The sequence below is a fragment of the Oenanthe melanoleuca genome, chromosome 11, assembly GCF_029582105.1.
Source record: "Oenanthe melanoleuca isolate GR-GAL-2019-014 chromosome 11, OMel1.0, whole genome shotgun sequence".
Classification (NCBI taxonomy): domain Eukaryota; kingdom Metazoa; phylum Chordata; class Aves; order Passeriformes; family Muscicapidae; genus Oenanthe; species Oenanthe melanoleuca.
In genome coordinates this window covers 1,787,896-1,815,594 of record NC_079345.1, presented here as the reverse complement: position 1 = coordinate 1,815,594, position 27,699 = coordinate 1,787,896, and the positions used below count along the sequence as shown (strand labels likewise).

General features: G+C 43.2%; 1 protein-coding gene across 1 annotated transcript in view; it reads left to right on the top strand.

Moving 5' to 3' along the window:
• Nucleotides 1-27,699, top strand: part of BANP (BTG3 associated nuclear protein) — a 116,089-nt gene that overhangs the window by 28,897 nt on the left and 59,493 nt on the right. Inside the window, exons 6-8 of the mRNA XM_056500709.1 lie at nt 1,753-1,925; nt 10,453-10,692; nt 26,768-26,935. Coding sequence (XP_056356684.1) covers nt 1,753-1,925; nt 10,453-10,692; nt 26,768-26,935 — 581 coding nt within the window. The remainder of the gene's footprint in view (nt 1-1,752; nt 1,926-10,452; nt 10,693-26,767; nt 26,936-27,699) is intronic.

Genomic DNA, 27,699 nt, shown 5'->3' with positions numbered 1-27,699 from the left:
GATACAATAACCAGAATTTTAAATGATAAATTAATTGAAGTATCATTTAGATACAATAACTAGCATTTTAAATAATAAATAAATTGCTGTATTGTTTTAAATGATAAATAAATTGCTGTATCATTTAAAATAATAAATAAATAAATTACTGTATCAGCTGGATACAATAACCAGAATTTAAAATATTAAATAAATTGCTGTATCAGCTGGATACAATGACCAGAATTTAAAATAATAAATAAATTGCTGTATCATTGAGATACAATAACCAGTATTTTAAATAATAAAAAAATTGCTGTATCATTTATATACAATAACCAGCATTCCAAATGATAAATTGCTGTATCATTTAAAATAATTAATAAATTGCTGTGTCATTTGGATACAATAATCAGAATTTTGAATGATAAATAAATGCTGTATCATTTTAAATAACAAATAAATGTCTGTATCATTTGAATACAATGAGCAGAATTTTAAATGATAAATTAATTGCAGTATCATTTAGATGCAATAACTATAATTTCAAATGATAAATAAATTGCTGTATCAGCTGCATACAATAACCAGAATTCTGAATGATAAATAAATGCTGTATGATTTTAAATAATAAGTAAATTACTGTATCAGCTGGATACAATAACCAGAATTTTAGATGATGAAGCAATGGCTTATCCTCTGGATACAATAACCAGAATTTTAAATGATAAGTCAATGGCTGTATCCTCTGGATACAATAACAAGAATTTTAGATGATGAAGCAATGGCTGTATCCTCTGGACACAATAACCAGAATTTCAAATGCTAAATGAATGGCTGTATCCTCTGGATACAATAACCAGAACTTTAGATGATAAATCAGTGGCTGTATTCTCTGGACACAATAACCAGAATTTTAAATGATGAATCAATGGCTGTATCCTCTGGATACAATAACCAGAATTTTAAATGATGAATCAATGGCTGTATCCTCTGGCCACAATAACCAGAATTTCAGATGCTAAATGAATGGCTGTATCCTCTGGGCACCATAATCAGAATTTTAAATGATAAGTCAATGGCTGTATCCTCTGGATACAATAACCAGAATTTCAGGTGCTGTATGAAGGGCTGTACCCTCGGGCACCATAACCAGAATTGCAGGTGCTGTATGAAGGGCTGTACCCTCTGGGCACCATAACCAGAATTGCAGGTGCTGTAGGAAGGGCTGTACCCTCTGGCACCATAACCAGAATTGCAGGTGCTGTAGGAAGGGCTGTACCCTCGGGCACCATAACAGAATTGCAGGTGCTGTATGAAGGGCTGTACCCTCGGGCACCATAACAGAATTGCAGGTGCTGTAGGAAGGGCTGTACCCTCTGGGCACAATAATCAGAATTTCAGGTGCTGTATGAAGGGCTGTACCCTCGGGCACCATAACCAGAATTTCAGGTGCTGTATGAAGGGCTGTACCCTCGGGCACCATAACCAGAATTGCAGGTGCTGTATGAAGGGCTGTACCCTCGGGCACCATAACCAGAATTTCAGGTGCTGTAGGAAGGGCTGTACCCTCGGGCACCATAACAGAATTTCAGGTGCTGTGTGAAGGGCTGTACCCTCGGGCACCATAACCAGAATTGCAGGTGCTGTATGAAGGGCTGTACCCGCGGGCACCATAACCAGAATTGCAGGTGCTGTAGGAAGGGCTGTACCCTTGGGCACAGCCAGCCCTGGGGCCCCGCAGCGCGCTGCCCGGGCTCGGCCGTTCCGCAGCGCGGTGCCGGGGCGCCGGCAGAACACCATCGTGGTGAAGGTGCCCGGCCACGACGACAGCCACAACGAGGACGGCGAGAGCGGCTCCGAGGCCAGCGACTCGGTGTCCAACAGCGGCCAGGGCAGCCAGAGCATCGGCAACAACGTCACCCTCATCACCCTCAACTCTGAAGGTACCTGCGCCTGCCGGGGGGGAGCTCCTCTGAGAATTGCAAATTATTGTAATTCTGAAATTAAGGGGCTCTCAGGCAAAGAGATGGGAATAGGAATAACAGTTCTTTACTAGGAAAATTAAAATAGAAATGCAGTATTACACAGAACAATCCCAGCCCTGCCAGAGTCAGAATCCAAGCTGACACCCGTCAGTCAGTCAGGGTGTTGGCACAGTCCCATTCCATGGTGGCTGCATCCTCGTGCAGGGGCAGATGTGGTTCAGCTGGAGCAGTGCTCCTGGAGAAGGTGCAGTTTCCTCTGAAGCTCCAGGGATGATGTGCAAAGGTCTGGCTTTCCTCTGGAATCCAGTGGCAAAGGCTGCTTTGGTGTTCCAAATCTCAGTTTTTCTCTGGGTAGGAAAGGCTTGGCTCCTCCCCTGGCTGGAGCATCTCCCAGTGGGATGATGGAATTTTATCAGTCATGCCCTGGGACTCACTGGCCATGAACAGGAGATATCTCCTGGAGGGAGGATGGGCTGTGGGAAGATAAAGATGATTGCCCAGCTGGTTTAAAGATGGCCCATGAGCAGAGGATATGTGCCACAATGTCTCTCTTATGTATCCTCAGTACTCTTAGTGTACACACTTGGAATTCCTTAAATCTGATGTTTTACTGTAGTTCTGCTATTCTGTTAAGCCAGCAGATCAAATATCCTAAAGGCCTCACAGTGTGAGGCTGGAAAACCCTAAGCTATTGATGTCCTCTCTAGGAGACATCCTGTAAACTTGAGATTTGGCCCATCCAGGGGGTAATTCCTCAGAACAGGGACAGGAGCAGAGGGAACGGGCTCAGGCTGGAACCAGCAGGAATTTCCCCATGGAAAGGGGCTCAGGGATTGGAAGTGCCCAGGGAGGTTTGTGTGCCCATCCCTGAGGTGGCACCCAGAGCTCTGGGCTGGGGACAAGGTGGGGATGGGGCACAGGTTGGACTCTGATCCTGGAGGATTTTTCCAACCTCAGTGATTGCAGAATTTTTCCTGTTCTCAGCTATGGCAGGAGCAAAGCAGCCAGCATCAGGAGGGTGTTTGCTGTGTAATTCCTTTTCTGCCTTGGTCTGGCACAGATTTGCAGTTTGATGTTGGACCCATTGATGTGCATGTAAATTCAGAACAAGCCCCTAATCCATTAATGTCTGCAGATCTGATTTCCCTCAGACCTCTGGAACACTCATCCATTCCAAATCTCTGAGATTGATGAATGCTTTGAGGATCAGATCAGTGACCCCCCTCCACCTGCCCTTGCCCTGGCACGGGAGGGAATTGCTAATTCACCTGCAGGGTGGCACAACTTCAGTTATTAATAAAGGAAGAGATGGAGAATAACAGGGCTACTGTGCAGGGAGAGGCAAAGTCACTTGGCTTGCATCAGCTGGGACAGAATTCCAGGGGCTCTGAGGGGTGCAGAGGTAAAACCTGAGGATGGAGAACCCAGCCCAGGACAGACCAAACAAGGACAGCTCCATTCTGTCATCCAGGCTCTGAAAAGCAAAACCAAACTGTGTTCATAGTTAGGTTTATCTGACATTGAGCTGTGGACATTTGCAGATTTAGGGGGTGGATTTCTATAAAGGCACTGTTTGCTCTCTGCTGGTTGCTTTCATGTTGTTGTGATAATTTAAAAATTAGTGTTCTTGCCTTTCTATCCCTGCAAAATAACAATCCAGAGCTTTGAGCCCAGATCCAGTAATGGTGTAGAACAGGGCTGGGTTTTTGCTGACTGAACACTGTGACTTCATTCCATGGGGTTTTTCAAGTCCAGTTAATTTTGGCATGCATGTGTTCTTCCTGTGAGCTTTGGAGTGCAGCATCTTCTCACTTCAAACCCAGCAGTGCATTCTATTTAATTGTGAACATTCTAATGAATTAAAAACAATGAGCTTTGTACAGTTCAGTGTCTTGTGCAGAACAAAGAGCACAGGAAGAGAATTTTTAGTTTCACTGATAAACTTTTGGAGCAGGAGAGCCATTGAGTGTTATACCCTAGACATGAGGAAATTTCTTTTATAATACTTTATTCTAAAATGGTTTATTCTGTAATAGCTTATTTTATAATGGTTTATTTTATAATGGTTGCATGGGATGGATGTGATGGCCCAGTTTTATTTTCCTCTTCAGTTTTCACACGTTGCAGCTTCAGGGTGGTAAGAGAAGAAGTTTTATCTGTTCAGTTATTTTGAGACTCTTTTCCTGTGCTTTCCAGAGTTCTTGTGCATTTTTAAAGTTCTGAAGATCCTGAATTGGATTTCTCAAGTGCTGCTCAGCTGGTCTTTAGTGTCCTCCTTGCACAGAACTTCATTTGTGAATCAATTTTTTGGGCTTTCATAGCTCTTGAGATGTCAGGATGTCATTGAAGGCACTGAATCATGGAATGGTTTGGGTGGGAAGGGACCTTGAGGATCATCCCAGGCTGCTCCAAGCCCAGTGTCCAGCCTGGCCTTGGGGACTCCAGGGATCCAGGAACACCCACAGCTTCTCTGAGAAATCCATCCCAGGGTCTCCCCAACCTCCCAGGGAGGAATTCCTTCCCAAAATCCCATTTAAGGTTTGAAACCATCCCCTGTGTCCTGTCCCTCCAGTTTCTGGTGCAGAGAACCCTGAGTTGGAGATGTAAATGGAAATGTAAACATGGATTTTTGGAGCAGATAAGGAAGGGGAGGCTGCTCTGCCCTGGGTGTTAATTAGGGATGAGTGATGGTTTTTTTCCAGAGAAAACTCCTCAGTCACATCTTGTCTCTGAACTTGGCATCTGCAGCAGCCATTTGGTAATGGCAGCATTAGACACACTCAGGATTTCTTTCCAAGTGGGAATCCAAGCAGCTCTCTGTCCATGGCCCAGCCTTATCTGTGCAGATCAGATCTCACACGTGGGGTGAGCTCTTGGAGCTTTTCCTGCCAAGCTGCTCAGGACAGGCAGTCAGAGGAGCTGAACCTTCTGTACCCTAAACCAGAATGATGTGGAGACACTGATGAGGCTTCAGGCCTTGTGAAAGCCAAAGAAAATGATAAAAATTGAATTGCTTTGCGTTTTAATTTTTTTTTTTTTTTTTTCAGTTAATAGCAGCCAGCAGATCAACAAATTTTTTGCAGGTGTCTGCCACAGGGATATTTGGAGTTAACACTGACCCACCTCCACCCAAATATAACAAAAATATATTAAACAAGGAAAAAAGGGCAAAATCCAAATTAGAAATCTGAATTTCTGACATGAAACACATTTTAAAAATCTCTTTGAGTCCATGGATTTTAGTTTTCTGAATTTGATTTGGATCTTTTTTTATCTGAACTTTTTATCTGATCACATCCTTCCATGAGTCATAAAATAAGGGACTCTCTCTTGGATTTCACCAAAATTGAGGCTTATTCTTAGCAAACAAGTGACCTCACTGGTGTTGTGCTGAGGCTGAAGAACCTCTGAGTGCAGGGGCTGCTCCCAAAATATCTCCTGGTCCTGGATCCACAGGGGCTCCTTCAGCCACAGCCTTTGTGTGCTTGGAATATTTACCTGGAGCACGAGATGCTTCTGGGTTTAGACTGGAAAAGGGCAGGTGAGTGGGATACAGGGAAGGAATTCCTCCCTGTGAGGCTGGGGAGAATCTGGAATGGATTTCCCAGAGAAGACTTAAATCAGTAAATGTGATTTACTGCCCCTGGGTCCTGGGAGGGTCCCAGGCCAGGCTTGGAGCAGCCTGGGACAGGGGAAGGTGTCAGGCTTGGAATTGGATCATCTCCAATGTCCCTTCCCACCCAAACCATTCCATCTTTCTGGGATTTTTCTTTGATATTCCCAAGAAAATGGAACCTTTCTTCCTCCCCTACAAGAACAGCTCTGTGCCCAGGCCATGTGTGTTCCTTTTCCAGAATTCCAGAATTCCCAGTGTCTGAACATCCTTTTGTTCTGGGTGTGACTTTAGATCTCTTTAACCTTTCTTTTAGCACAGTTTTCAATCCCACTGCAGGATCTGGAGCTGAATTTACAGCCTGCTTGTCCTTCCTTTCCACACACTTAATGATTTTTAATTAATAAAATCAGTGCTCTGGGGTCTCTGCCAATTAATCACTGCCCCTGTGAACTTTTGCTAATTGACAGGAGCTCATTAAAAGATCACAGAACCATGGGATGGTTTGGCTTGGAAGGGACCTTGAAGCTCCTCCTGTTCCAACCCTCCACATGATGCTGATGTTGAATCTTCTATACATCAGCCAAAACATTATTTAATTTCTCTGGAAACGAAGGTTTATTTTTGTAGGTTAGGATTTGTTTTTTTGGGGGTTATTTTAATTTTTTAAAGATTAATTCATCTTTCTGCCTTTCTGCACCTACCAATCTTTTGCTGCCACTGCCAACTTTGCACCCAGCCTTGAGAACAAAATAAACACAATTTCTTGGAGTGATGGAACGTGTTAATTCCAATATTTCTGTGGGCAGGTGTTTCCTTTTGTTCTCCCTGGTTTAAAGGAATGACTGACAGCTCCTGGGGAGAGAGCAGAGCCTGGCTTTGCTTTTAGGCTCCCATGTTAGACCAGGAGAGCTTATCCTGATGGAAGAATGTAACAGCTCAGTGTTTATCGCTTCCCTGGGTGGGAGAGCACATCCAGAGCAGCCCCTGTCTGGTTTTTGTTCTCTTGACAGAGCTTTTCTTGCTGCTGACCCCAAACTGGCTCCTCCTGTTCCCAAAAAATTCCTGCTCTCTGCGTGGCACGTCCCCAGACAGGGATGGATGGTCAGCTGTGCTGGGAGGGAAAAGAAATGCAGCAAAAAAGAGTCAAAATCAGCACTGCAAAGCAAACTGGGCTCAGTAGAATGGAGATAAAAGGCAAATTTTGTGATGTTGGACAAAGAGCATTGAAGAGGAAATGGAAATTGGTGTGTGATGGAAATGAGCTGTGAGTGCAGAGGGAGGCTGATAAAGCTGCAGCACTGGAAGGAGAAATGGTCACTTGTGGGGTGATCAATATTTGGTGTGAAAAGGGCAGGGAATCCAAAGGGCAGGGAATCACCTTCCCCTCTAAGGACAGGGAGGGAATCACCTTCCCCTCAAGGACAGGGAATCCAAAGGGCAGGGAATCACCTTTCCCTCAAAGGGCAGGGAATCACCTTCCCCTCAAAGGGCAGCAGGAAAATTCACAGGATCAGGGGATGGCTGGGGGTGGAAGGGAACTCTGGGGGTCACCCAGCCCAAGGCAGGGACACCTGCAGGTGGCAGAGGGACACACCCAGGTGGGTTTGGGGTGTCTGCAGACAGGGAGACCCCACATGGTCACCCTGCAGGGAATGAATTCCTCAGTTAATTAAAGAAAGAAAAATGCAAAGGTGTGTGCTGAGCTGAGCTCCAGGTGAGTGTTGCAGTTGTGTTCTGTGACTGTTCCCTTCCTCCCCAGCTCACATTTACTGAGTTTTTGGAAGTTTCTGAGGAGCAGCAGCAGCAGGGGATGGCTGTGCAGTGTGGGTTTTACAGTGCATGCTCTAAATAACCAACCTCCCCAGAATCCACCCAGATCTCACCATCACCTAAAGAGCCCTTCCATGTGCATTGAAGGATGTCTGAGTGCTGGGACCTCCAGTGATCCAGATTATCCAACAGTGTTTATGGATTTAATTGCTCAGAGAGAATTTCCATCCAATTCCCATTCTGTTTTCTCTTTTCCCTTCCCCATTCTCCTCCTCACCACAGCAGAGTTCAGGGCATTTGTGCCTCACGCAGAACTGGCCCTGCATTCCCTCTTTCCACCAGATTTTTGGGTGCCAATCCTGTGTTTGCTCCCTGCACAGTGCCAGATGTGTTGGCAGCCTGGCAGGAATGATTTTGATCTAAAAGAAGGAATAATTCAGCTTCTGTGCCCTCATGGTTAACTTCAGTCATGCTTCATGCAAAATGGTTATAAAATAAATTCCCTTTCTGTTGAAACTTTGAAAGCAGGAGGAAAATGCAAGAGATAATTTAGTGGGGGGATTGTGGTCATAGGTCAGAATAACAAGATAATGTCTTTTTTTCCAGGCTGGGAGCAATAAAAGAGCAGTTGCATGTGGTAAAAACAGTATGTTCTGGACTCTGTGCCAGCAGAAAAAAGAGAGGATTTTGCAAATTGAACTAAATCTTTGGTTCATGTAGGTTAACAATGTTTGCTAAAAAAGTCTGCAGGCTAAAGGTGTTCCATAAGGAATAAAACTTCCATAGCCAGCAGCAATCCTGGGAGCTGTGAGGCCCTGATAGGCTGGAGGATAATTTATTCAGGCTTCTTAGAATTTCTGTGAAAAACATACACATTGATCCAGAGATGTTTTTGCTTTGCCAGATCTGCCCAAATTTTTCTAAGCCAGTCCATTTATCTTGAGGAGCAGCCTGTTGTTTTCCCTGATAATGGTAACCAGACTTGTGGTGAGGCCAGACACAGTGGCATGCAAAACAAGGCACAGCTCATCCAAACCACTTTATTTTTCAGATGGCACCTGGTACTGGGAGCAGAAAGCAGCCAGTGTGACCTATCCTGGCTCAGGATAAAATAAAAGGATCAAATTTAGAAAAAAAAAAAAAAAAAAAGAAAAACCCAAACAATTTGCAAGTGTATCAAAATATATTCAGGACGGGGCATGAAGTTCTGATTTAAGCAGGAAAAATTTGCTAAATACATCAACAAAAAATGGCTTTCCTTGCAAGTTAATGAATTTAAGGAAGGAATTTTTGGCTGTGAGGGTGAGGAGGGTGCCCAGAGAAGCTGTGGACCCCTGAATTGCCCAAGGGCAGGTTGACACCAGGATGGTGAAGGTGTCCCTGCCACGGCAGGGCTGCAGGAGATGATCTTTAATGTCCCCTGCAGCCCAAACCATTCCCTGCTGCTGGGGCTCTGGTGTTGCTGATAATCTGCTGCTCTCAGTGATAAATCAGGATTGCACAATTTGCCTCATCCTGTCGTTGCTCAGCTCTGTAAACTCAGCCCTGCCACGTGGGGTGACTCAGCCCAAAAGCAGTTTGGAGTGTTTTATGTTTGTTTTATGGAGTTCTTCTGGCTTGTAGTGGGATAAAGCCCAGTGCAGGATTTGGAAATCCAGATGTTGCTTGCTCTGGGTGCTGCTCCAGCTGTTTGACCTGAGCTCTGCCACCTTCTTTGGGGCCTGGAGGGGTTATGGAAACCAGGAATTGGGGACTTTGTATCACAAAACTCTGCTCTAGGATCACTTAATGAAAGAAAAGTCATTCATGTCATTGTAACTGAGAGCTGTTCACAATAATGACTGTGAATTTTACTGAGTGACCCCTCAGTCAGCAAACCACAGAGCTGGGCAAACATGGAAATCAAATCCTAATAGTTCAGTGGACACTGAAATATTGCTGGAGTGTTTTCTACCCAGTTCCTATTAGCAGTGTGAGGAATTCTGGAAGTTTGGTTTATTTCTGGAATGGGGGTCTCATCCTCCATCCTCCACCTGAGGTGGGATTGGTCCTGAGCTCTGTTCCAGTTTCTGGTTAGTCAAATTTTGTCATTGTCTGCACAGGTTAATTGAAGTGAGGGCCTAGTATTCCTTTGAATTTAATTAATTTATTTAATTAAGTCCCTAGTATTCCTGACAAACTGAGAAACTGGGAAAGAAATAAAAAACTTCTTAATATTTTGAAAGGGTATGTGGGTGTAGCTCTGCTACTGATGGTCTTGTATTTGAATAAGAGGGAAGATGATTAGTGATTGATTAATTATCCTTCTGTCCCTTGGGAAACTATTATTTAGAAAATAATGTAGCCAGTAAATACGAGGAAAAACCCAAATTTTGTTTGGAATCTCTGGTCATATCCTTAATGGTTGTCATTGCTTGGTGTACTTTTAAATGATGAAACAAGTTAGTGCTCACTATTGATTATAATTTATTAAATCTGTAATGATAGACAGATAGATAGACAGGGAAGGGAAGGGAAGGGAAGGGAAGGGAAGGGAAGGGAAGGAAAGGAAAGGAAAGGAAAGGAAAGGAAAGGAAAGGAAAGGAAAGGAAAGGAAAGGAAAGGAAAGGAAAGGAAAGGAAAGGAAAGGAAAGGAAAGGAAAGGAAAGGAAAGGAAAGGAAAGGAAAGGAAAGGAAAGGAAAGGAAAGGAAAGGAAAGGAAAGGAAAGGAAAGGGAAAGGAAAAGGAGTTAGTTTTAATCTCATGGGTTTGGGGAAGAGGAGGAGCTGTTGGCTGCTTGAATTTTGCTGTGCTTTGAGAATATCCCAGAGTTGCAGGGATGGAAACCTTCATTTTTAGGGGATGAGAGCACTGGGCCTAGAGTGGTTTCTCAAGAAAAGAGATCTCTGAGAGTGAGTTGGACACCTGGACTGGCTGCAGCAGTTCTGTGCAGACCAGCACAGGAACACCAACAAGTTTTGGTGCTGCTGGGGTGAATTTGGGTTTGTTTCTCTGAGTAGCCACGCTCAGTCAGAAAGCACAAAGAAGGGGAGGTGCTGCAAAGTGCAGAGCTCCAGGTGCTCCTGAGGCCTTGCTGAGCTGTGCCCCTGTGTGTTGCAGAGGATTACCCCAACGGGACGTGGCTGGGCGACGAGAACAACGCGGAGATGCGCGTGCGCTGCCCCATCACGCCCGCAGACATGCTGCACATCAGCACCAACTGCCGCACGGCCGAGAAGATGGCCCTGACCCTGCTGGACTACCTGTTCCACAGGGAGATCCAGGCCATCTCCAACCTCTCGGGCCAGGGCAAGCACGGCAAGAAGCAGCTGGATCCGCTCATGATCTACGGGATTCGCTGTGAGTGCCGCTGGGGTGCAGGGACGGGGTGAATGGGCACAGCCTTGGACTGACGGCACCTGGGATCTGGGATTTTCCAGTGGGCACCCGGAGAGGCTGCAGGAGGCTGTTCTCACAGCTCTCAGGGTTGTTTATTGTCTCTCATCTCAGAAGTTCTTTGTCCAGCTAACAGCAGTCTGTTCAGCTCTTGCCTTGAGGAGCTGGAACAGAGATCACACAGAGTTAGGGGAAATAAATGGGTATTTATTGAAAGGCCTTCAAAGGCCCCTGCCCTGCCCGAGTGGCTCCAAGGTGGATGCAAAAGAGGGCTTGGTCACATGATTTCACATTTTTATAGATTTCAATCCATTTACATACAGGAGTCAGCCGTCCAATTAATAGTCTCAAACTGTAAGGTGTCCTCCTCCTCTTCTCCTGGCTGGCCTGCCCTCCTCACCTTGTTTATACTTTGGGCCTGGAGTCTGAAGAAACTGTCCTTGAGTCCATAGCTGGTATTTCACCTTTATCACCTAAAGCACAACAGAAATCACACCCATGCAGAACAGAAAACTCAGATCTTAAGGCATCACAGCCAGACAGCCAGGGTGGAATCTGCCTGCCAGAGGCAGGTCTTATCTTTTATACTCTAAATTACATACTTAATATTTATAATTATTTTCCAATGCACTACAATTTTGTTACACTGTACAACTTTGTCCCTGTCCAAAGGATGCCAAGGTGGCACTCCAGCATGGATGGCATGGAGAAGAAGAAAGAGGCACCCCATGCCCCAAATCTTCCCTGTTAGCTAAAACCCTCTAATAGAAACAGTCCTAAAAATCTATCTTTTCTACATTCTAACGGTCTAATTGATACTCTGCTTATTTTGGTGGCTTGCATTTCTTCCCTCAATGTTGGTAAATTTTTCCAGGGGCATAAATCCAGCCCCAGAGACTTTGGGGTCCCATTCCAGGGTCTTTGAGGGCCTTGCCAGGGGGTCTCAAGGCCTCCAGGGAAGCCAGGGGAACACCCTGGACTCCCACAGTAAATGATGTTTTAAATGGTGTTTTAGGGGTGGGTTTGGTGTGGTGAGATGTTCTGGTGGGTTTTTAATGAAGGTGGTTTAGGGCATTAGTGGCTGTTGGGGGTTGGGGTTTGTTCTCTTCCTTTTTTTTTTCTCCTCTCTGGAGAATTTTTTCTCTCTCTGGAGAATTTTTCCCATTATTCATGGCTCAAGACAAAGGGATGGGTGGGGCTGCCTCCCTTCTTTCACTGCAGGGTCTGAGGGGAGTCCAGGGGTCTCTTTGCTCCAGCCCACATTGGGCACCAAGATCTGTCCTGCTTTGAAGGACAGGTATTTGCCAAGAGCAGCAGGAACTCCTCCTGAGATGGAGAATGTGATCCCTCTCCCTCCCAGTTATTCTAATTTTTGAATCAGGAACTCTCAGGCAGAGATAAGGGGGTAGGAATAACAGCTCTTCACTAATATATCTAACAGAAACCACAGCAGCTATGAAAATTAACAACAAACAGAACAATAACTCAGTTCCAGTCCCTTTTCAGCCACAGGCAAAATACCTGTCCTTCAAAGCAGAACAGTGGCTGCTCTTTTTTCTTCTCCTGCCTTCAGCCACGGTCAGGAGTGAATGCACAAGAGACAGATTTTTGTGTTTGGGCTCAGTTGTTTATTAATTCTTATCTAAAGTCCAGAGAGTTCTGCAGCACTTCTAGCTAACAAGCTAAAAGTGAGAAAAATGTTGGTAGATGGTCTTTTAAAGCCCAGCTATCCAATTAAAACCTAACATCTGTATTATTTATATTTTTGACCCAATAACCAAACACCTGTGACCCACAGTGCAGCATCCATCCAACCAAAAATTACTGCCTAAAACTAGGAAGGAGGAGGAACAAAAAGGGAAAAAGAGACAACACCCAAGAAGCTCCAGCTTGTCCCATACCTATTACTGTATTCTAAAAACCCCAAATTCCAAACCCCTCAGCATGTGACACCACTCACTTCTATTCAACTACACACCCATGATTTTAACTCCATCACTCAAATTTGGAACCCTTCTCCAAGGGCTCAGGTCAAAAGCAGTGTTCTCCAGGGGGTCAGTGTGAGAAAGCACAGAAAGTTTAAAACTCACAGGTTTCTGGGTTCCAACATTTTAAGAGTGTGTTTGATGTGTGGTGAGATGTTCTGGTGATTTCTGTTAATGAAGAAGGTTTAGGGTTTTTAGGAAGAAATCCTAATGGGCTGATTTGCTTCAGCTGGGGGGAATTCACCAGAAATTCCTCAGGCTTTTATTCTGAATTCTGACTTCTTTGCCACTGCCAGCTGTGAGTATGGTAAATATTGTAGAAATTTCAGTGCTGTGCAAGTTTGAACCTTAGTTTCTGACTCCCCATTTATGTCTATTTTTTCAAAAGACTTGCTCAGGTTGTGATGGGAAAAGTTGGCAATCTCAGGATCATAAAATCTGGATTCACAGCAGGAATGCAGATGGATTTCTGTCTGTTCCATGTGCATGAGTCTTTGGATTGTTTCAGCTGTTCTGGAGCTGTGAACTGATATTATTTGTGTTAAAGGCACGATATTTGTTAATTTAAAAGGAATCAAATGTGGTTTCATACAGAACAAAGGCAGGCACTGGTTTGAAATGAGGAATCTGGATGTGTTCTGCTGTGGCACAGCCAAGTCTGCTCCCTGTGCTTTATTTCCAAGAAACCAGCAGAACCAGGATTTTGGGAGAAGTTCCTTCTGCCAGGTGGTGGTTGAGCATTGGAATCAGGAATGGGCACAGCCCTGAGGCTGTTGGGACAACACTCCCAGGGACAGCTGGGGGTCTGGGCAGGCCCAGGAGTGATCCTTGAGCTGGATTCTGATAAAGCAGGAGCTCTCATTGTTCCAAGATTCACATCTTGTCTAGGTCACCAGCGATCTGGAGCAGGAATAATTTATTCTGCTGGTGAGTTTTGTATGGAATTGGCAATTTGAAACTCCAGGTAAGGCTTAAGGACAGGTCAGCAAGGGATTATTTGGAGAAGTGTGATAATTACAGGGAAGGGAGTGTTTGATGATGGCAGCAAACACTTTCCTGTTACCTGCTGTTGTTCCCAGTGGTTTTCAGGCTATTTTTGGGGAAATTGGAAACCAAGTCTAACCCAGATAACTGCATTAGGGCAATTTTTGCTTCATTATTTACATGAAGCAGGAGACTTCAGCCTTCTCTTACAAACACATTAAATATGTGTTTTTAAGAGAGATGATAATTCAAATTAAAGCCTTTTTGTCTGCTGATCTCATCAGTGTCAATAATATTGTTTTTAAAACATGGATTTTTGTTGACAGCTTCTAGAAACACTAAGAAATGGATCTTGTTCCAGTCTTAAAACAATTCCCAGGCAGTTCTTTTCCCATCCCTTAAATGTGAGAGCACAAATCACATGGTCAGTTTGTCAGTGGCTGTGGAGGAAGATGAGAGGTTTGCCAATGTGAGCATGGGGAAGGAATGTGTCCATGTGAGCAAGTGCTCAAGCTGGGGATTATGTCATTTCTGTGAGGCATTCTGACCATGAAAAAACCAGATTATGGAAGTGATGCCTGCAGCTGGAGAAGGTCTGGAATGGCACAGAAGGGATCATGAGCAGCAGTCAGTGACTTTGGTGGCCTGAGCACAATTTGGGATCCAGGTATCTCAAACAACTTCATTCCCTCCTGCTCTTGGCTGCTGTGTTGTTTTCTTTTGGGAGCCAGGCCATAAAAAACTAGGGATTTCTGGAAGAAAATAGATCCTGTGTGGATGTGGCCAGAGGGTTTGGGCAGTGAAATGTTGATGCTCCTGAGGATTTGCTACCAGCAAGGACAGAGAGTCCTGTGGCAAGCAGCAGAGAGAACCCACGAGAACTTGATGGAGCAGCAAATGTAACAGTGAGGAGAGAGGTCCAGAAATGATGATTTCACTTCATAACCTCATGTGTCATCACTGGCAGTGATGCAGTGGGATGGAATGGGTCCCAGCAGCCTGGCTGGGATGCTGGAGCACTCAGCTCTCCAGGAGGGGGTTGTGCCCCTGCTCACAGTGACAGAACTGCTGCTGAGCTGGTGTGTGCCATGGTTCCATGGTTCCATAATTCCATGGTTCCATGGTTCCATAATTCCATGGTTCCATGGTTCCATGGTTCCATGGTTCCATGGTTAATTCCATAATTCCATGGTTCCATGGTCCCATCCCTGCCATCCCACATCCCCTTTGCCATCCACACCCATCTGGTTTTCATCCCAGAAAATCACCCCAAACCCGAGTTGCCCTGGCATGGGAACCCCCTCAGTGCTGGTGCCCACAGTGGGGTTTGCTTCTGCTCTGAGCAGTCTTGATTACACTTAATCAACAGAATTAGCAGTCAGATTAGACTTAATTCAAACAGAAATGAGAAATCCAGTGGCATCAGCCTGGCCTGTGCCAGTCACAGCCAGAGCAGCCCAAGGAAACAGAAAGGATTTGATTTTTCCTTTCATTTCAGATTTCTTGCAGTTTGTCAGTGGAAAGATATTCCATCCTTTTTTTTTTTTTTTCTATAAGAAAAACACCAAGCAAATCTGTATTTAATAGAGCAAGTATTTTGTGTAATATGCAGAAAGTATAGAAAATGAAGAGATGTGTGTTTATTAAAAATTCCTGATGCTCTGCACGAGGTTTACCACAAGAAGAGAGGAAAATTTATCTTTGGAAATCTAAATTTTCACTTGTGGTAGGAATTTGCTTGTGGGGTGGCAGTGGTACTGAGGAGAGGTTTTGGGCAAGCAACCAGAAAGATTTAAACACAATCTCTGGTCATTCAATAGCTCATTACCTCAGCCCTGCTAAAAATGGAGACTTTTGCTGGTGAAAAATGATCCAAGAACATCCTCAGTTGTAATTTTCTTTGCCTAGCAGAAAATACAGGTTTAGCTCTTTGGAGATTTTACAGCAATTTCCACGAGTGAGTTGGAAGAAACAGATTCCCAAATTCAGAATTTTGCAATCATGAGGAATGGTGTAATAGAAAAGTTGTTTTTCCATGGCATGCTGGAAAAAATAGAGAAGCTCAAAAAAGAAAATTTATCAGTAGTTCTTCTTCCTCAAAATAATCAAATAACTAAATGAAAACAAAGTAACATTAGTTACTGATAATATATGTTTATATACACATATTTTATTTATTATTATGGGTAAATTTGTGTATTATTTCTCTGGAAGCCTCTTGCTCTGCACATGGGTTTTTGCAGACCCTCACCAACCATTTTTCCACTCTTTTCTCAGCTCTGGTTAATTATTCCAAGAGGATGGAAGATCAGAACCTGCAGATTTAATGCAGAATTTGTGGTTGGGTGGAGGAAGGAGATCCAGACTCACAATTAATTGCATTAAGGGGAACCTGTGCCCTTGTGGTTTTGGACCCCAAAATTCTGATTTTGGCTCCCTGTTGCTCAGGGAATTATTTATGCACATGGAAATAACTCTTGTTAGGGACAGGATTGTTGCTGAAAAAAAACCAACTCAAAACCATCAATCCCCCACCCAAACCCTCAGTGCTCACAGTGGGGAGGAAAAATTTGGGTGAATTTTCCCATCTGCTTCCAAGGCTTTCATGGAGTGAATTTTCCCATTTCATCCAGAATTCATCCCTGTCCTTTAAACACCATAAAACAAAGTGTTAGCTGAGAACACCTAATGATAAAATCTGATTTTTAGCTCTGAGTGATGCATTTTCTGCTTGAAAAACCAAATAACTTCACATTTTAAGAGACAGAAGAGAAAACATTGCTTCCAGTAGGGATGGGAGCACTTTCCCTACTGCAGGAGTTGAAAGAGATGTTAATACACTCTGAAAGGAGTTGTGTCCTCAGCAGAGGCCAAATGGAATTAAACACTGGCTCTGCTTCCCAAAAATCCACACACCAGCTCTGGAGCTGCAGCCCACACACGGCTGCTTAATGGGAAACACATTTGGCTGTGGAAGTGATGGCAGGGGGATGAGGAGATAGAAATATAAATATGAAATTATAAAAGGAAAATATTCCAAAAAAAATCTAAGATAAATATATAAGTATAAATACGAAATTAGAAATGAAAATATAAAAAAGCTGAGATAAAGATATAAATAAATAGATAAAAGATAAAATTAGAAATAGAAAAACTAAAAACTAAAATATAAATATGGATATAAATGTGGATATAAATATGGATATAAATATAAATATGGATATAAATGTGGATATAAAGATGGATATAAATATGGATATGGATATAAATATGGATATGGATATAAATATAAATATGTTAAAATAGATATAGATATAGATATAGATATAGATGATATAGATATAGATATAGATATAGATATAGATATAGATATAGATATGTGAAAAATAAAAATAAAAATAAAGATAAAGATAAATATAAATATAAATATAAATATAAATATAAATATAAATATAAATATAAATATAAATATAAATATAAATATAAATATAAATATAAATATTCCTGTCCACAGCCCAGGCAGGTTGGAGCTGCCACTGGTGTTGTGGAAAACGTGTGGGGAGCTCAGCATTGCTGCTCCAGCTTTCCATGAGGAGTTTGAGCTTAATTAAAACACAGATAAACAGCAAATATATCCCATTTCTGTCCTTCTTGAGGATTATCCTGCCTGGAAATACTGGAGGAAGGGCAGGAGGTTCTCATGGATCAGCTGAGCTCAGATGGTTGGTGGGATGCTTCAGGTTGCTGCTGTTTCACTTTGACTTTCCCATTTCCAAAAACCTTTTTTTATTACTGCATTTTTATTAACTCAACCAATTTTTCCTTTTTGTCTTGTTTCCTTCCTAATATTTGTATGTTTTTTTGACATATTTTATTTCCTTCCTAATATTTGTATGGCTTTTTGGTATATTTTATTACCTTCCTAATTTTGTATGTATTTTTGGCATGTTTTATTTCCTTCCTAATATTTGTATGTTTTTTTGACATGTTTTATTTCCTTCCTAATTTTGTATGTATTTTTGGCATATTTTATTTCCTTCCTAATATTTGTATGGTTTTTTTTGGCATATTTTATTTCTTTTCCTTTCATTTCCTTTTTAAAATTTTGGGCTTCTCACTTCTGAACATCCCACTGGCTGTTAGAATATTGAATCCCATCCCATGGACTCCAATTGTGACAGCTCCATGCAGTCCTGAGAGGTGCCTGCAAACCTTGGATTCCATCTGGAGACTGCTGAACAATGATCCAAACTGGCATTTGGAGCTTTTCAGCAGCAGCAATGGATGGATTGCTGGGGTTTGGATTTTGGTAATTGTTTTTCAATCCCTCCCTGGGGAATCCAGGGATTGCAGAGGATGCTGTTTGCTCAGGCCACAGGATGAAAACTCCTCTCCCCAGCTCTGGTAGCTGAACAGGAGTCCTGTGGTTTGTGCCTGATGGATGAGCTAATCCTGTGGTCCCTGGAAATACTTTTTGCCAACATTTTCTTCTCCCAGTGCTAAACAGCACAGGCTGTAGTTGTTGGGAAGCAAAGGCTGACCTCAGGCTGTTCCCCAGAATTCCAGAACCCTGGAGTTGTTTTGCTTGGGCAGGTGTTGGGGAAGGTAGAACAGGAAAGCCCCAGTTACTGAATTACCATAAAAACACAATAGGATGGCTCATGGAGCTCATCCACTCTTAATTAAACAATGCTCTGGGCCAGAGGGCAAGGCCAAAAGACACAGAAGACTGGCCAGATCTTAGAGTTTAGAATGTCACACACTGTGCTAATATAAGGGTTCCTATAGGCTGCATGTAATTGCTATAGAATTAGTATTCTGTGTTAGATTGGTTCTTAGGGATCAGAATATTCATGATGGAAATGGATTTATTGTGTTACAAACGGGAAGTCACTCTCTTTCTCTTCCTTCTCTTCTTCCTCTCTTTACTCCTTGCTCTTCTTTCCTTCTCCCACTTCTCCTCTCCTCTCCCTCTTCCATTACCCCAATACCCTTTTATCCCATTACTCTCTCTCCCTCCCCCTGCTCCTCTTCCTCTTCTTCCTCTTTTTCTTCCTCTCTTTACCCTCTTTAGTCTCTACCCTCCCCCTTCTCTCTTTCATTCCCCCTTTTTATCTCTTTAATCTGCACATGGCTGTGCTGGGCAGCTCCTTGCAGACTCTTTTATAATAAACTGCAAGTGTAGCTTTTAGCTTTTTTTTTTTTTTTTTAGATTTTTGGGCAGTGAATTAATATGATTATGTAGAAATTGATTTGTTGTTTATTTTTTAGTTTTAGTTATGTACTTTAAGACTACATGATGACACATTTTGATTGGTGCTTTCATGTTGTTTATGTCTTTTGTACGAATTTTTTAGGTATGATGATTGGTGGTTGTTTAGAATTTTATTCTTTATTTTTATTTTTGGTTTTTAAATTTTGGTATTTTGTTTTTTTAGGGTTTTTTTAATATAATTTATATATACTTTATTTAGTAGAATTTATGTTTTAGTGGTTTTAATAAGTTGTAGAAAAATATTTAATACAGACCACATCCTGGACTTGTTCAGACATGTCACTGTGGCCCAAATTTGTTCAGCATTACTGCAATTAACATCCCATGGTGAAGGGTTTGGAATTTGGGGTTTTAGAATACAGCAATATATAAAGGGCAGGATGGAGGTTTTAGGGCAGAAGTTTTCTTTTTCCCTCATGGGTCTAGGCTGTACTTTTTTACTTGGATAGAAAATGCTGCACTGCTGGTCACAGGTGTTTGGTCATTGGGTCAGAAATAAAAATAATGTAGGTGTTAGTTTTTAATTGGACAATTAAGCCTTAAAAGACCTTGTGATGGGTGAGAGCCATCAGCATTTCTCCATTTTTAGCTGGTTAGCCAGAAGTGCTCACTGGAACATAGATAAGAATTAATAAACATCTGAGTCCAGACACGAAATTCCATCTGTTGTGCTTTTAATCCCGACTCTGGCAGAAGAAAAGCAGAAGTTCACAGAGTGATGCAGTGGTGCCCTGTGTGAGGATGGAGCTCAGGGCTCTCCCTGCTGAGCTTTGTGCTGCTCCCAGCCTGGGCTCTGAGCCCTGCTCCTCAGAGCTGGGCTGGGCTTTTTGGGAATGCCACAGTGCTGTGAGCTTAGGGACAAAGCACAGAGCTCCTGGACTCTGTCCTGCTCAGAGCAAAGCCTGAGGGTTCAGCACATCCCTAACCAGCAAGGAGTGAGAGCAGTCCTTCCTGCTGGGCTTTTCTCCTCTCTGCAGAGCTTGCACTTCTCTTGGCCTCGTGCTGCTGTTCTCACTTTTGTCTCCCTCAGCTCCACAGAGCTGCTGCTTTGTGAATCAATGAAATGCTGCCACATGCAGGCACTGATAACCCCTTTGGGGGCAGGCAGGAAGATAATGGGAGAACCACTGAGTTTATCTCAGCCCCCCAGTTCTCATCCATGGCATCACTGTGCCCTTGCTTGCAGCTGGAGCTCCTGGAGCTGCTGCTTTCCTGGGCACTCCTCTCGATTTCAATTATTTTTCTGGCCAGTCTCTGTTAATAAATTAAAAAAAAAAAAAAGGCAGCAATTTTAGGGAAAGAAAAGAAATTGTGTGTTTTCTCTCTGTTGCTCACACTTCTCTTGTTGTCCTTGCTTTGTACAAGTGAGGAATTCAATTTTCCATTGCTGGAAAAGCAGTGGTGGAGGCTCAGCCCCCACTGATGTGTGAGATGTGCTGTCAGGCACTTGTGAGTCCTGGGCTCTCCAGAAAACAGAAAATGAATGTATGAGGTCACTTGGACCATCTGTTTCCCCATCCTTGCATCCCTCAGTGCTTTTCCCTCTTGGCCAGACTCAGTGCAGTACGTGCTGGAGTGTGCAGGGCTGCACTGGGGAGCAGCTCCAGAGCCCTGGGCTGGGGGAAAAGCAGCTTCTTCTGGGGCTTTGGGTGTTGTTTCAGGAAAAAAAGGCAACTTGGGTAGTGTGGGCTCTTGGGGAAGGTTTCTGCTGCAGCTTCCATTTTAAAAATGGGGGACAAAATAGGAATAAATATAGGATTTTTTTTTTCTTTTAATGATGGAAAGAAATAGAAGTAAATGCCATTTGCCCAGTGTCATCACTCTGGTGTAACTTGGAGCAAGGCTGGAGTAGAGAACAGGAAGAAATTTCTCTTTTCAGGTTATAAACCCTCTGTTTGGTCCAGAATTATTTTCTTGTAGGGTCGATTGATTAATTTCTAATAATTGCAGTCAGGTTATTAAACAGCTGTGGGTGTCCTGTCACCATCAGGAAAGGGATTGAAGGATCCCTCTGGGAATTCTGGGTGGCCTCTGCTGTAATGTGTGCAATTCCAGGAACATCACAAACACTCTGTTCCTGCAGGGATTCATTAATTAATTCTGCAGGATTCATTAATTCTGCAGGATTCATTAATTCTGCAGGGATTCATTAATTCACCTGCCCCCATTCCCCAGCCCCTCTCTGCTCCTGCAGCTCCAAAATCTTTCAGAGCACTCAGTGTGTCCTGTGGGGAGTTGGGATGGATAAAAATCCATCTTTTCCTGCCACACTGGGAATTGGACACCCACTAGATGGCAATATTTGAATGCTGATGGCTCCTTCCATAAATCAGAATAATCCAGGTAAAAACAGCCTGGCTGCTTTTCCAGAGAGGTGGGACTGAGTCTCCTGCTCTGGAACAGGATTCCTTGGTGGAGTTTGGAGATTCTAGATCCTAATTAACATGAATTTTTCACTTTTAAAAGTTCTGGGAGAGTTCTTTTCATTTGAAGAACAAAGACTTTTAAAATAACTTCAGTTTTCATGTTTCTTCTGGATCTGTGACTTGTTAAAGATGAAATATTCAGACAGATCTCCTAAATTATTATTAATGAACAGAGCAATGACTTGGTAGCTGAATTTTCCTCTCTCCAAGTTCCCAACACTCCTGCTGTCCCTTTTTGGATGTTGTGGATGAGAGCAGAGCCATGGGAAGGGATTTTTGGTGACAGGATGGATTTTCCTGTGACACTGGAGGAGCCTCCAGGGCTCTGCCATCGCTCCCCTCCTGCATCCCAAACCTAAACATCCCAAATTTAGGATGGGGAGGTCCCCCAGCTGTCAGAGGAATAAACAATTCCTGTTTTCCAGCAATTTCAATATTGGATGAGGTTTGGAGAATCAAAACCTGAAGGCTCAAGGAGGAATTCCAGCTTTTCCTCTGCTCCCCCAGTGTTTGGAGCAGCAAATTTTGCTCTCATATTCTCTTTAATTAAATCCAAAAGATTCCAAATGTATGACCCTGCTGAGGAAAAATGGATTTTGGGAACCAAATCCCAAAAAATCTGCCCCTTCTCCTCTTTTCCTGGAGCCTTTGTTTCCTGTAGGATCCATCACATTCCTGTCAATTTAAAAGGATTCTGTCCATGAATTTAAAATGAATTCTCCATCCTGGTGCTTTTCTTTAGGCTTGAAAAATGAGAGGGAATTAGAAAGTAAAGCAGCAGTGACCCAAATCTGCTTGGATTCTTTATTTAATAGAAATATATTTGTATTTTATGCATGTTGGAGTCTGTGCTGCACTTTCCCAAATCTCTCCAAATGCACCAAAACCAGCTGGAATTTCTGGGCCACATCAGCCAAGTCCAGGAAAATACTGATTTACCTTTGAATTTTCCAAGGAAATCTGTGGAGAGTGGGGAGCAGCACAAGCTCAGAGTGTTCAGATGAAACTCCTGAGATGGAGTTTGATTTTTAGGGGCTGCATGTGGGATGAGGATGGAATATTTCATGTCTGCTTTTGATCTCACAAATGTCTTCTCTTCCTCCTCACTTTGTTCTTAATTTGATTTCTTTGCAGTTTGATGTTCTCTGGGGATTGTTTTGTCTGCTCCCTGACCTTTCTAAAGAGAGGATTACTCCCTCAGGAACATCATTTTCCTGGGATTTTCTTACTTTATAATTAATCCTGGTTTTTAGGAAACCCCAGCTCTTTCTCTCCTTATTTTGTACAGCAGATCCTCCAAAAATTTGGGAGTGTTGAATCATTTCAGACACCCTCTGTGTTAGTACCAAATCAAATATTTTTTTTCCTTTGCATTTCCTTTTTATTTCCTTTAAGAACCACAGAAAGATTTATTTCAGACCTGCTTGTGGAGCTCTTTTTAATTTTAATTTAACTCCCCCAGATCTCTCCCTGTGTCTCTGATCCAGGCTCAGCATTCTGCACCTGCTGCCTTTTAAAGCTGACTTGCATTTTCCTGATTTTTGCTTTTCTTCCTGAGTTTTTCCTTGCTCAGATTGGAATGTTGATCCTTTATTTCCCTTTATTCCCCCTGTGGCTCCCTGAATTCTCTTTGCAGCATTTTTTGTCTCCCAAGCTGCAGCCAGGATCTTTCTGTCTGTAGAAATCACCCAAACTCCTGCAATTTATGGAATCACTGAATTATTTTTAAGTCTCTGGTGTGTTTTTCATGGCCTCATTCAGGAAATGAGGTTCCTCCCCCAAAAAAGCAAACTTTGGGCTTTTATTGTTTAAAAATGAGGACACTAATTTTTTTTTTGAGGCACCATTCATGAAAAGATCACTAAAAACACGCTCAGCCAGTCTTAAATCATCTAAATCCTGTTCTTTACTCTTCTTTTATGGGCATTCATCTTCCAAAATATTGCCTTTTGGTCCAAGTGCTGATTTATATTCCTGACTGGATTTTTTCTGTGTTGCTCTGTGGCTCATGGATGCTCTGCAGTATCAGATATCAGCATTTGGAGAATAAATGATCCCCAAAAAAGTCAAATCCCTTCTCCCTGAAGCATTCCTGTCTTTTCTCTCTTATGGATTTCCCCAAGTGAGAGGTCTCATTTCCCAAATCCTGCTTTTCTGAGTGGGTTTGGTGCTGGACATGCTGGGAATGGGGCAGCTGGGAGCTCTCCTGCCTGGAATTCTTTGTGGGAAGGGAGCAGAGTCAGCAGAATCCACTTCTCTGCTGTTGTGTGCACATGTTGGGGGCATTTCCCTCTCTCCTGCAGGTAAATCATGTTTTTAATGCCACTGGGAACTTTTTATCTGCTTCAAAACTCCTCCACTGCCTTTAGGTGGAGATTTTTTTCCTGCTAGGAAATGTTCTTGCTGAGGACCTGGTTGTAAAACAACATTGTAGATTGTGATAGCAACTGCAGGGATTTGACAGCTGAAATTCATTTGGGTTTTTTATCAATTAGCTCTGTGCTTCAGGGTGAATTTTTCAGGCCTGATTTGCACATGGTCAGGTCTGCAGTTGTGGTAAAAATCTCTGCAAACAGCACTGCTTGTTGGACACTGACAGCACCTGGGAATTTCATGAATTAAGGGAAAGAAATGAGGATGCCTGGCTTGGAAAATCTGGCCCTGATGGTTTTAGGGCTCTGTAGCCTGAAATTTCCCTGTCTGCCCTGTCCTGGTGAGGTTCCTGTCTGTTCTCCATGGTTCTCTCTGCAGCTGTTCTCTCCATGTGTCTCTGCCAGCATCTCCTGGCCATGCCTGACCTCACTGCTTAATGATCAGGAGGGACAATCATGGAGTGGGTTGGGAGGAAGTGATTTAAAATTTATTGAATCTCAACCTTTCACTATCCCTGTTTATCCCAGCACTGGGCACTGCCAGGATCCAGGGCAGCCACAGCTCCTCTGGGAGGGCCTGCCACCCTCCCAGCCAGGAATTCCTGCCCAAAATCCCATCTCAACCTCCTTCCCTTCAGTTTCTAAAGATTTTTCCCTCCTTCCCTCAATCAAGCACTTCTGGGGATGTTTTGTGTCCCAGCTCTGGTGCTCACACTGCACCTGAGACTCCTGTCCTGAATAATTGATATTATTTTAATTGCTCTTTGAATCAAGTGGCAAACTGGAATATCCCATGGATTAAATCAGATGGAATCCTGGAATATCCCATGGATTAAATCAAATGGAATCCTGGAATATCCCATGGATTACACTGGAATAATTAAAATTCCCAGCCAGGCAGTTTTTCCCTGGGATTTTCTCTGCCTGCAGTGCAGCCACTAACACACCATGGAAGTCATTAAAATGCAGTTAGGAGTGAAATATGGATTTTTTTTCCCTCCAAACTCACCCCAAGCCCTGCTGGTGTTTCCTGTGGGACTCCTGAGGGTGGGGCAGGAGTTCAAACACATCTGGTTTTATTGGCCAACCCTGCCAATAATGCAAAATTAATTCCAAAAAATTTAAAAAATCATGGAATCCCAGACTGGGACAGTTTCTGAGATATTCCCAAACATTTCTCTCTCTGGGAATGCCCCTGGGGAATGGCTGAGGCTGAGCACTGTGGGGCAGGGATTCAATCCAGAATGGGCTGTGGGAAGGAAACTTGCACAGCAGCAAATTGGAATTTCAGCCCATTTTCCTCCTTTCCCTTTTTGGAGACACCACTCAGGGCTGTCTCTCAGAAGTGAGAAATCTTGGGGACTTTAAAGCACTTTTGAATTTGATTTTGGAGTCCAGTGTTTTCTTCCTGTGTGTTCTCTCCTTTATTAATAAATAAATAAATAAATAAAACATTGAAAGAAATAAATTTGCTTTAAGAATGATGCCACAAGAACTCCAGTTCTCCACTTGGCTCTGATAGAGCCTGCAGCTTTCAGGCTTTGAGCACTCTGGGCTCATTTATAATGCAGAGGAAACTAAGGAGCTTTGAGTTTCTGCAAACCTGGAATTTTGTGGCTCCAGGCTCCAAATCACTTGTCTTGCAGGAGCAGCCCCATATCCTGTTCTTTAGGTTCTATATACAGCAGCTTCAGCAAGTCCTTCACAGGATCAGGAGCCCCTCTGAGAGAGAGATGGGAACCCAGGAAGTGGAAAAGTGGAAAAGATTGTTTTGCTTTGCAGGGTAGGGAGAGGAAAATGAGAATTTTAGAGATTGTTGAAGCTTTGTGCTGTAGAGTGGAAACATCTCTGGCAGCCTTGGCTTGCTCAGGGTGGCACCTCTGCATTTTGCAGTGCTGGAGGTTTGGAGTGTTATTAACATATTCAGTGTTCAGAGAGTTCTGCTTCAATGGAGGGGTTTGAATCAGAGAATCCTGAGATGGTTTGGGTGGGAAAAAACCTTAAAGTTTATTTCATTCCATTCCTGCCATGGGCAGAGACCCTTCCCCTGTCCCAGGGAGCTGCAGCCTGGCCTGGGACACTTCAGGGGCAGCCACAGCTTTTCTGGGAATCCCATCCCAGCCCCTCTCCACCCTCACAGGGAAGAATTCCTTCCCATATCCCACCCAACCCTTTTCTCTGTCAGTTTAAATCCATTCCCCTTGTCCTGTCCATAGAAAAATCCATCTCCCTCTTTTTTAGATGGGCAAATAATGGATTTTTCAGGTGTTTTTTTTTTTTTTTTTTTTTTCTGCAGCCTTGGGGGCTTGGAGTTTTTCACTGTCAAATGTTGGTGGTTTAGGAAAATCCAAACCCCTCAGGAGCTCCCAGTGACATGGTGAAAGTGTGGAATAATTCAAGCTGACAGTGCACAACATTCCCAGTTAAATTCCCAGTTTTAAAGCCAGCCCTTGCCATGTTTATGGAACACTTTGGCAAATTAGCACCAAGGGCTGCAGAGTTTATCCTGAGGCTGTAAAATACCTGAATCCTGGGAGTAACTGCAGAGATCCTCATTTTTTACTGATTTTGGATCAATTTTTCTCATTTTTTACTGAATTTGGATCAATTTAGAACTGAGCTTTAAAAGAGTGGATTTTTTTTTCTTTATAGGGAGTTCTATGCAGTTTGGTGCTTCTACCATCAGACTTATTGTGGGGTTGTGTCAGTGAGAAATAATCCTGGCTCTGGATCCTCTGGGTGTGACAGAGCAGCTTCCACAGGTGTGGGTGCAGGTGACAAACCTCCATGGGCTGCTGGCATTTGTCACATCCAGAGCTGTGCAGATGAACAGTTCCTGACTTTTGGGAATCAACTTTGTTTAAATCCTGTCACTGCTGAGCTGGGGGGGTCTTTGCACAGGTACAGAGCCCCAGTGTGGGACTGGATGTGTCCTCTCTGTGTTTTTTGGAAAATAGAGGTTTGTGTTGCTGATTATCTGGTTTTCCATCATTCCAGGCCACCTGTTTTACAAGTTTGGCATCACAGAGTCGGACTGGTACCGAATCAAGCAGAGCATTGACTCCAAGTGCAGGACAGCCTGGAGGAGGAAGCAGAGGGGGCAGAGCCTGGCTGTGAAAAGCTTCTCCAGGAGAACACCCTCATCCTCCTCCTACAGTGGTTCAGGTACAGACCAAACCTTCCCCTCCCTGTGACAAATCCCTGTTGCTTTCCAAGCTGCCTGAATTGTAACTGGGCTTTGCTGAGGTGCTGGGAATGGAATGGAATGGAATGGGAATGGAATTGGAAGGGATGGGATGGAAATGGAAAGGAAAGGAATGGAATGGAAATGGGAATTGGAATTGGAAATGGAAAGGAATGGAATGAAATGGAAATGGAAATAGGAATGGAATGGGAATTGGAATTGGAATTGGAAATGGAATTGAAATGGGAATGGAATGGAAATGGGAATGGAATGGAATGGAAATGGAATGGAATGGAATGGAATTGGAAATGGAAATGGAATGGAATGGAATTGGAAATGGAAAGGAAAGGAATGGAATGGGAATGGGAATTGGAATTGGAAAGGAATGGAATGAAATGGAAATAGGAATGGAATGGGAATTGGAATTGGAATTGGAATTGGAAATGGAATTGAAATGGGAATGGAATGGAATGGAATGAAATGGAATGGAATGGAATGGAAATGGAATGGGATGGAATGGGATGGAATGGAATGGGATGGGATGGAAATGGAATGGGATGGAATGGGATGGAATTGAATGGAATGGAATGGAATGGAATGGAATGGGAATGGAATGGAATGGGAATGGAATGGGAATGAAATAGGAATGGAATGGAAATGGAATGGGAATGGAATGGAATGGGATGGGATGGAAATGGAATGGGATGGAATGGAATGGGATGGAATGGAATGGAATGGAATGGAA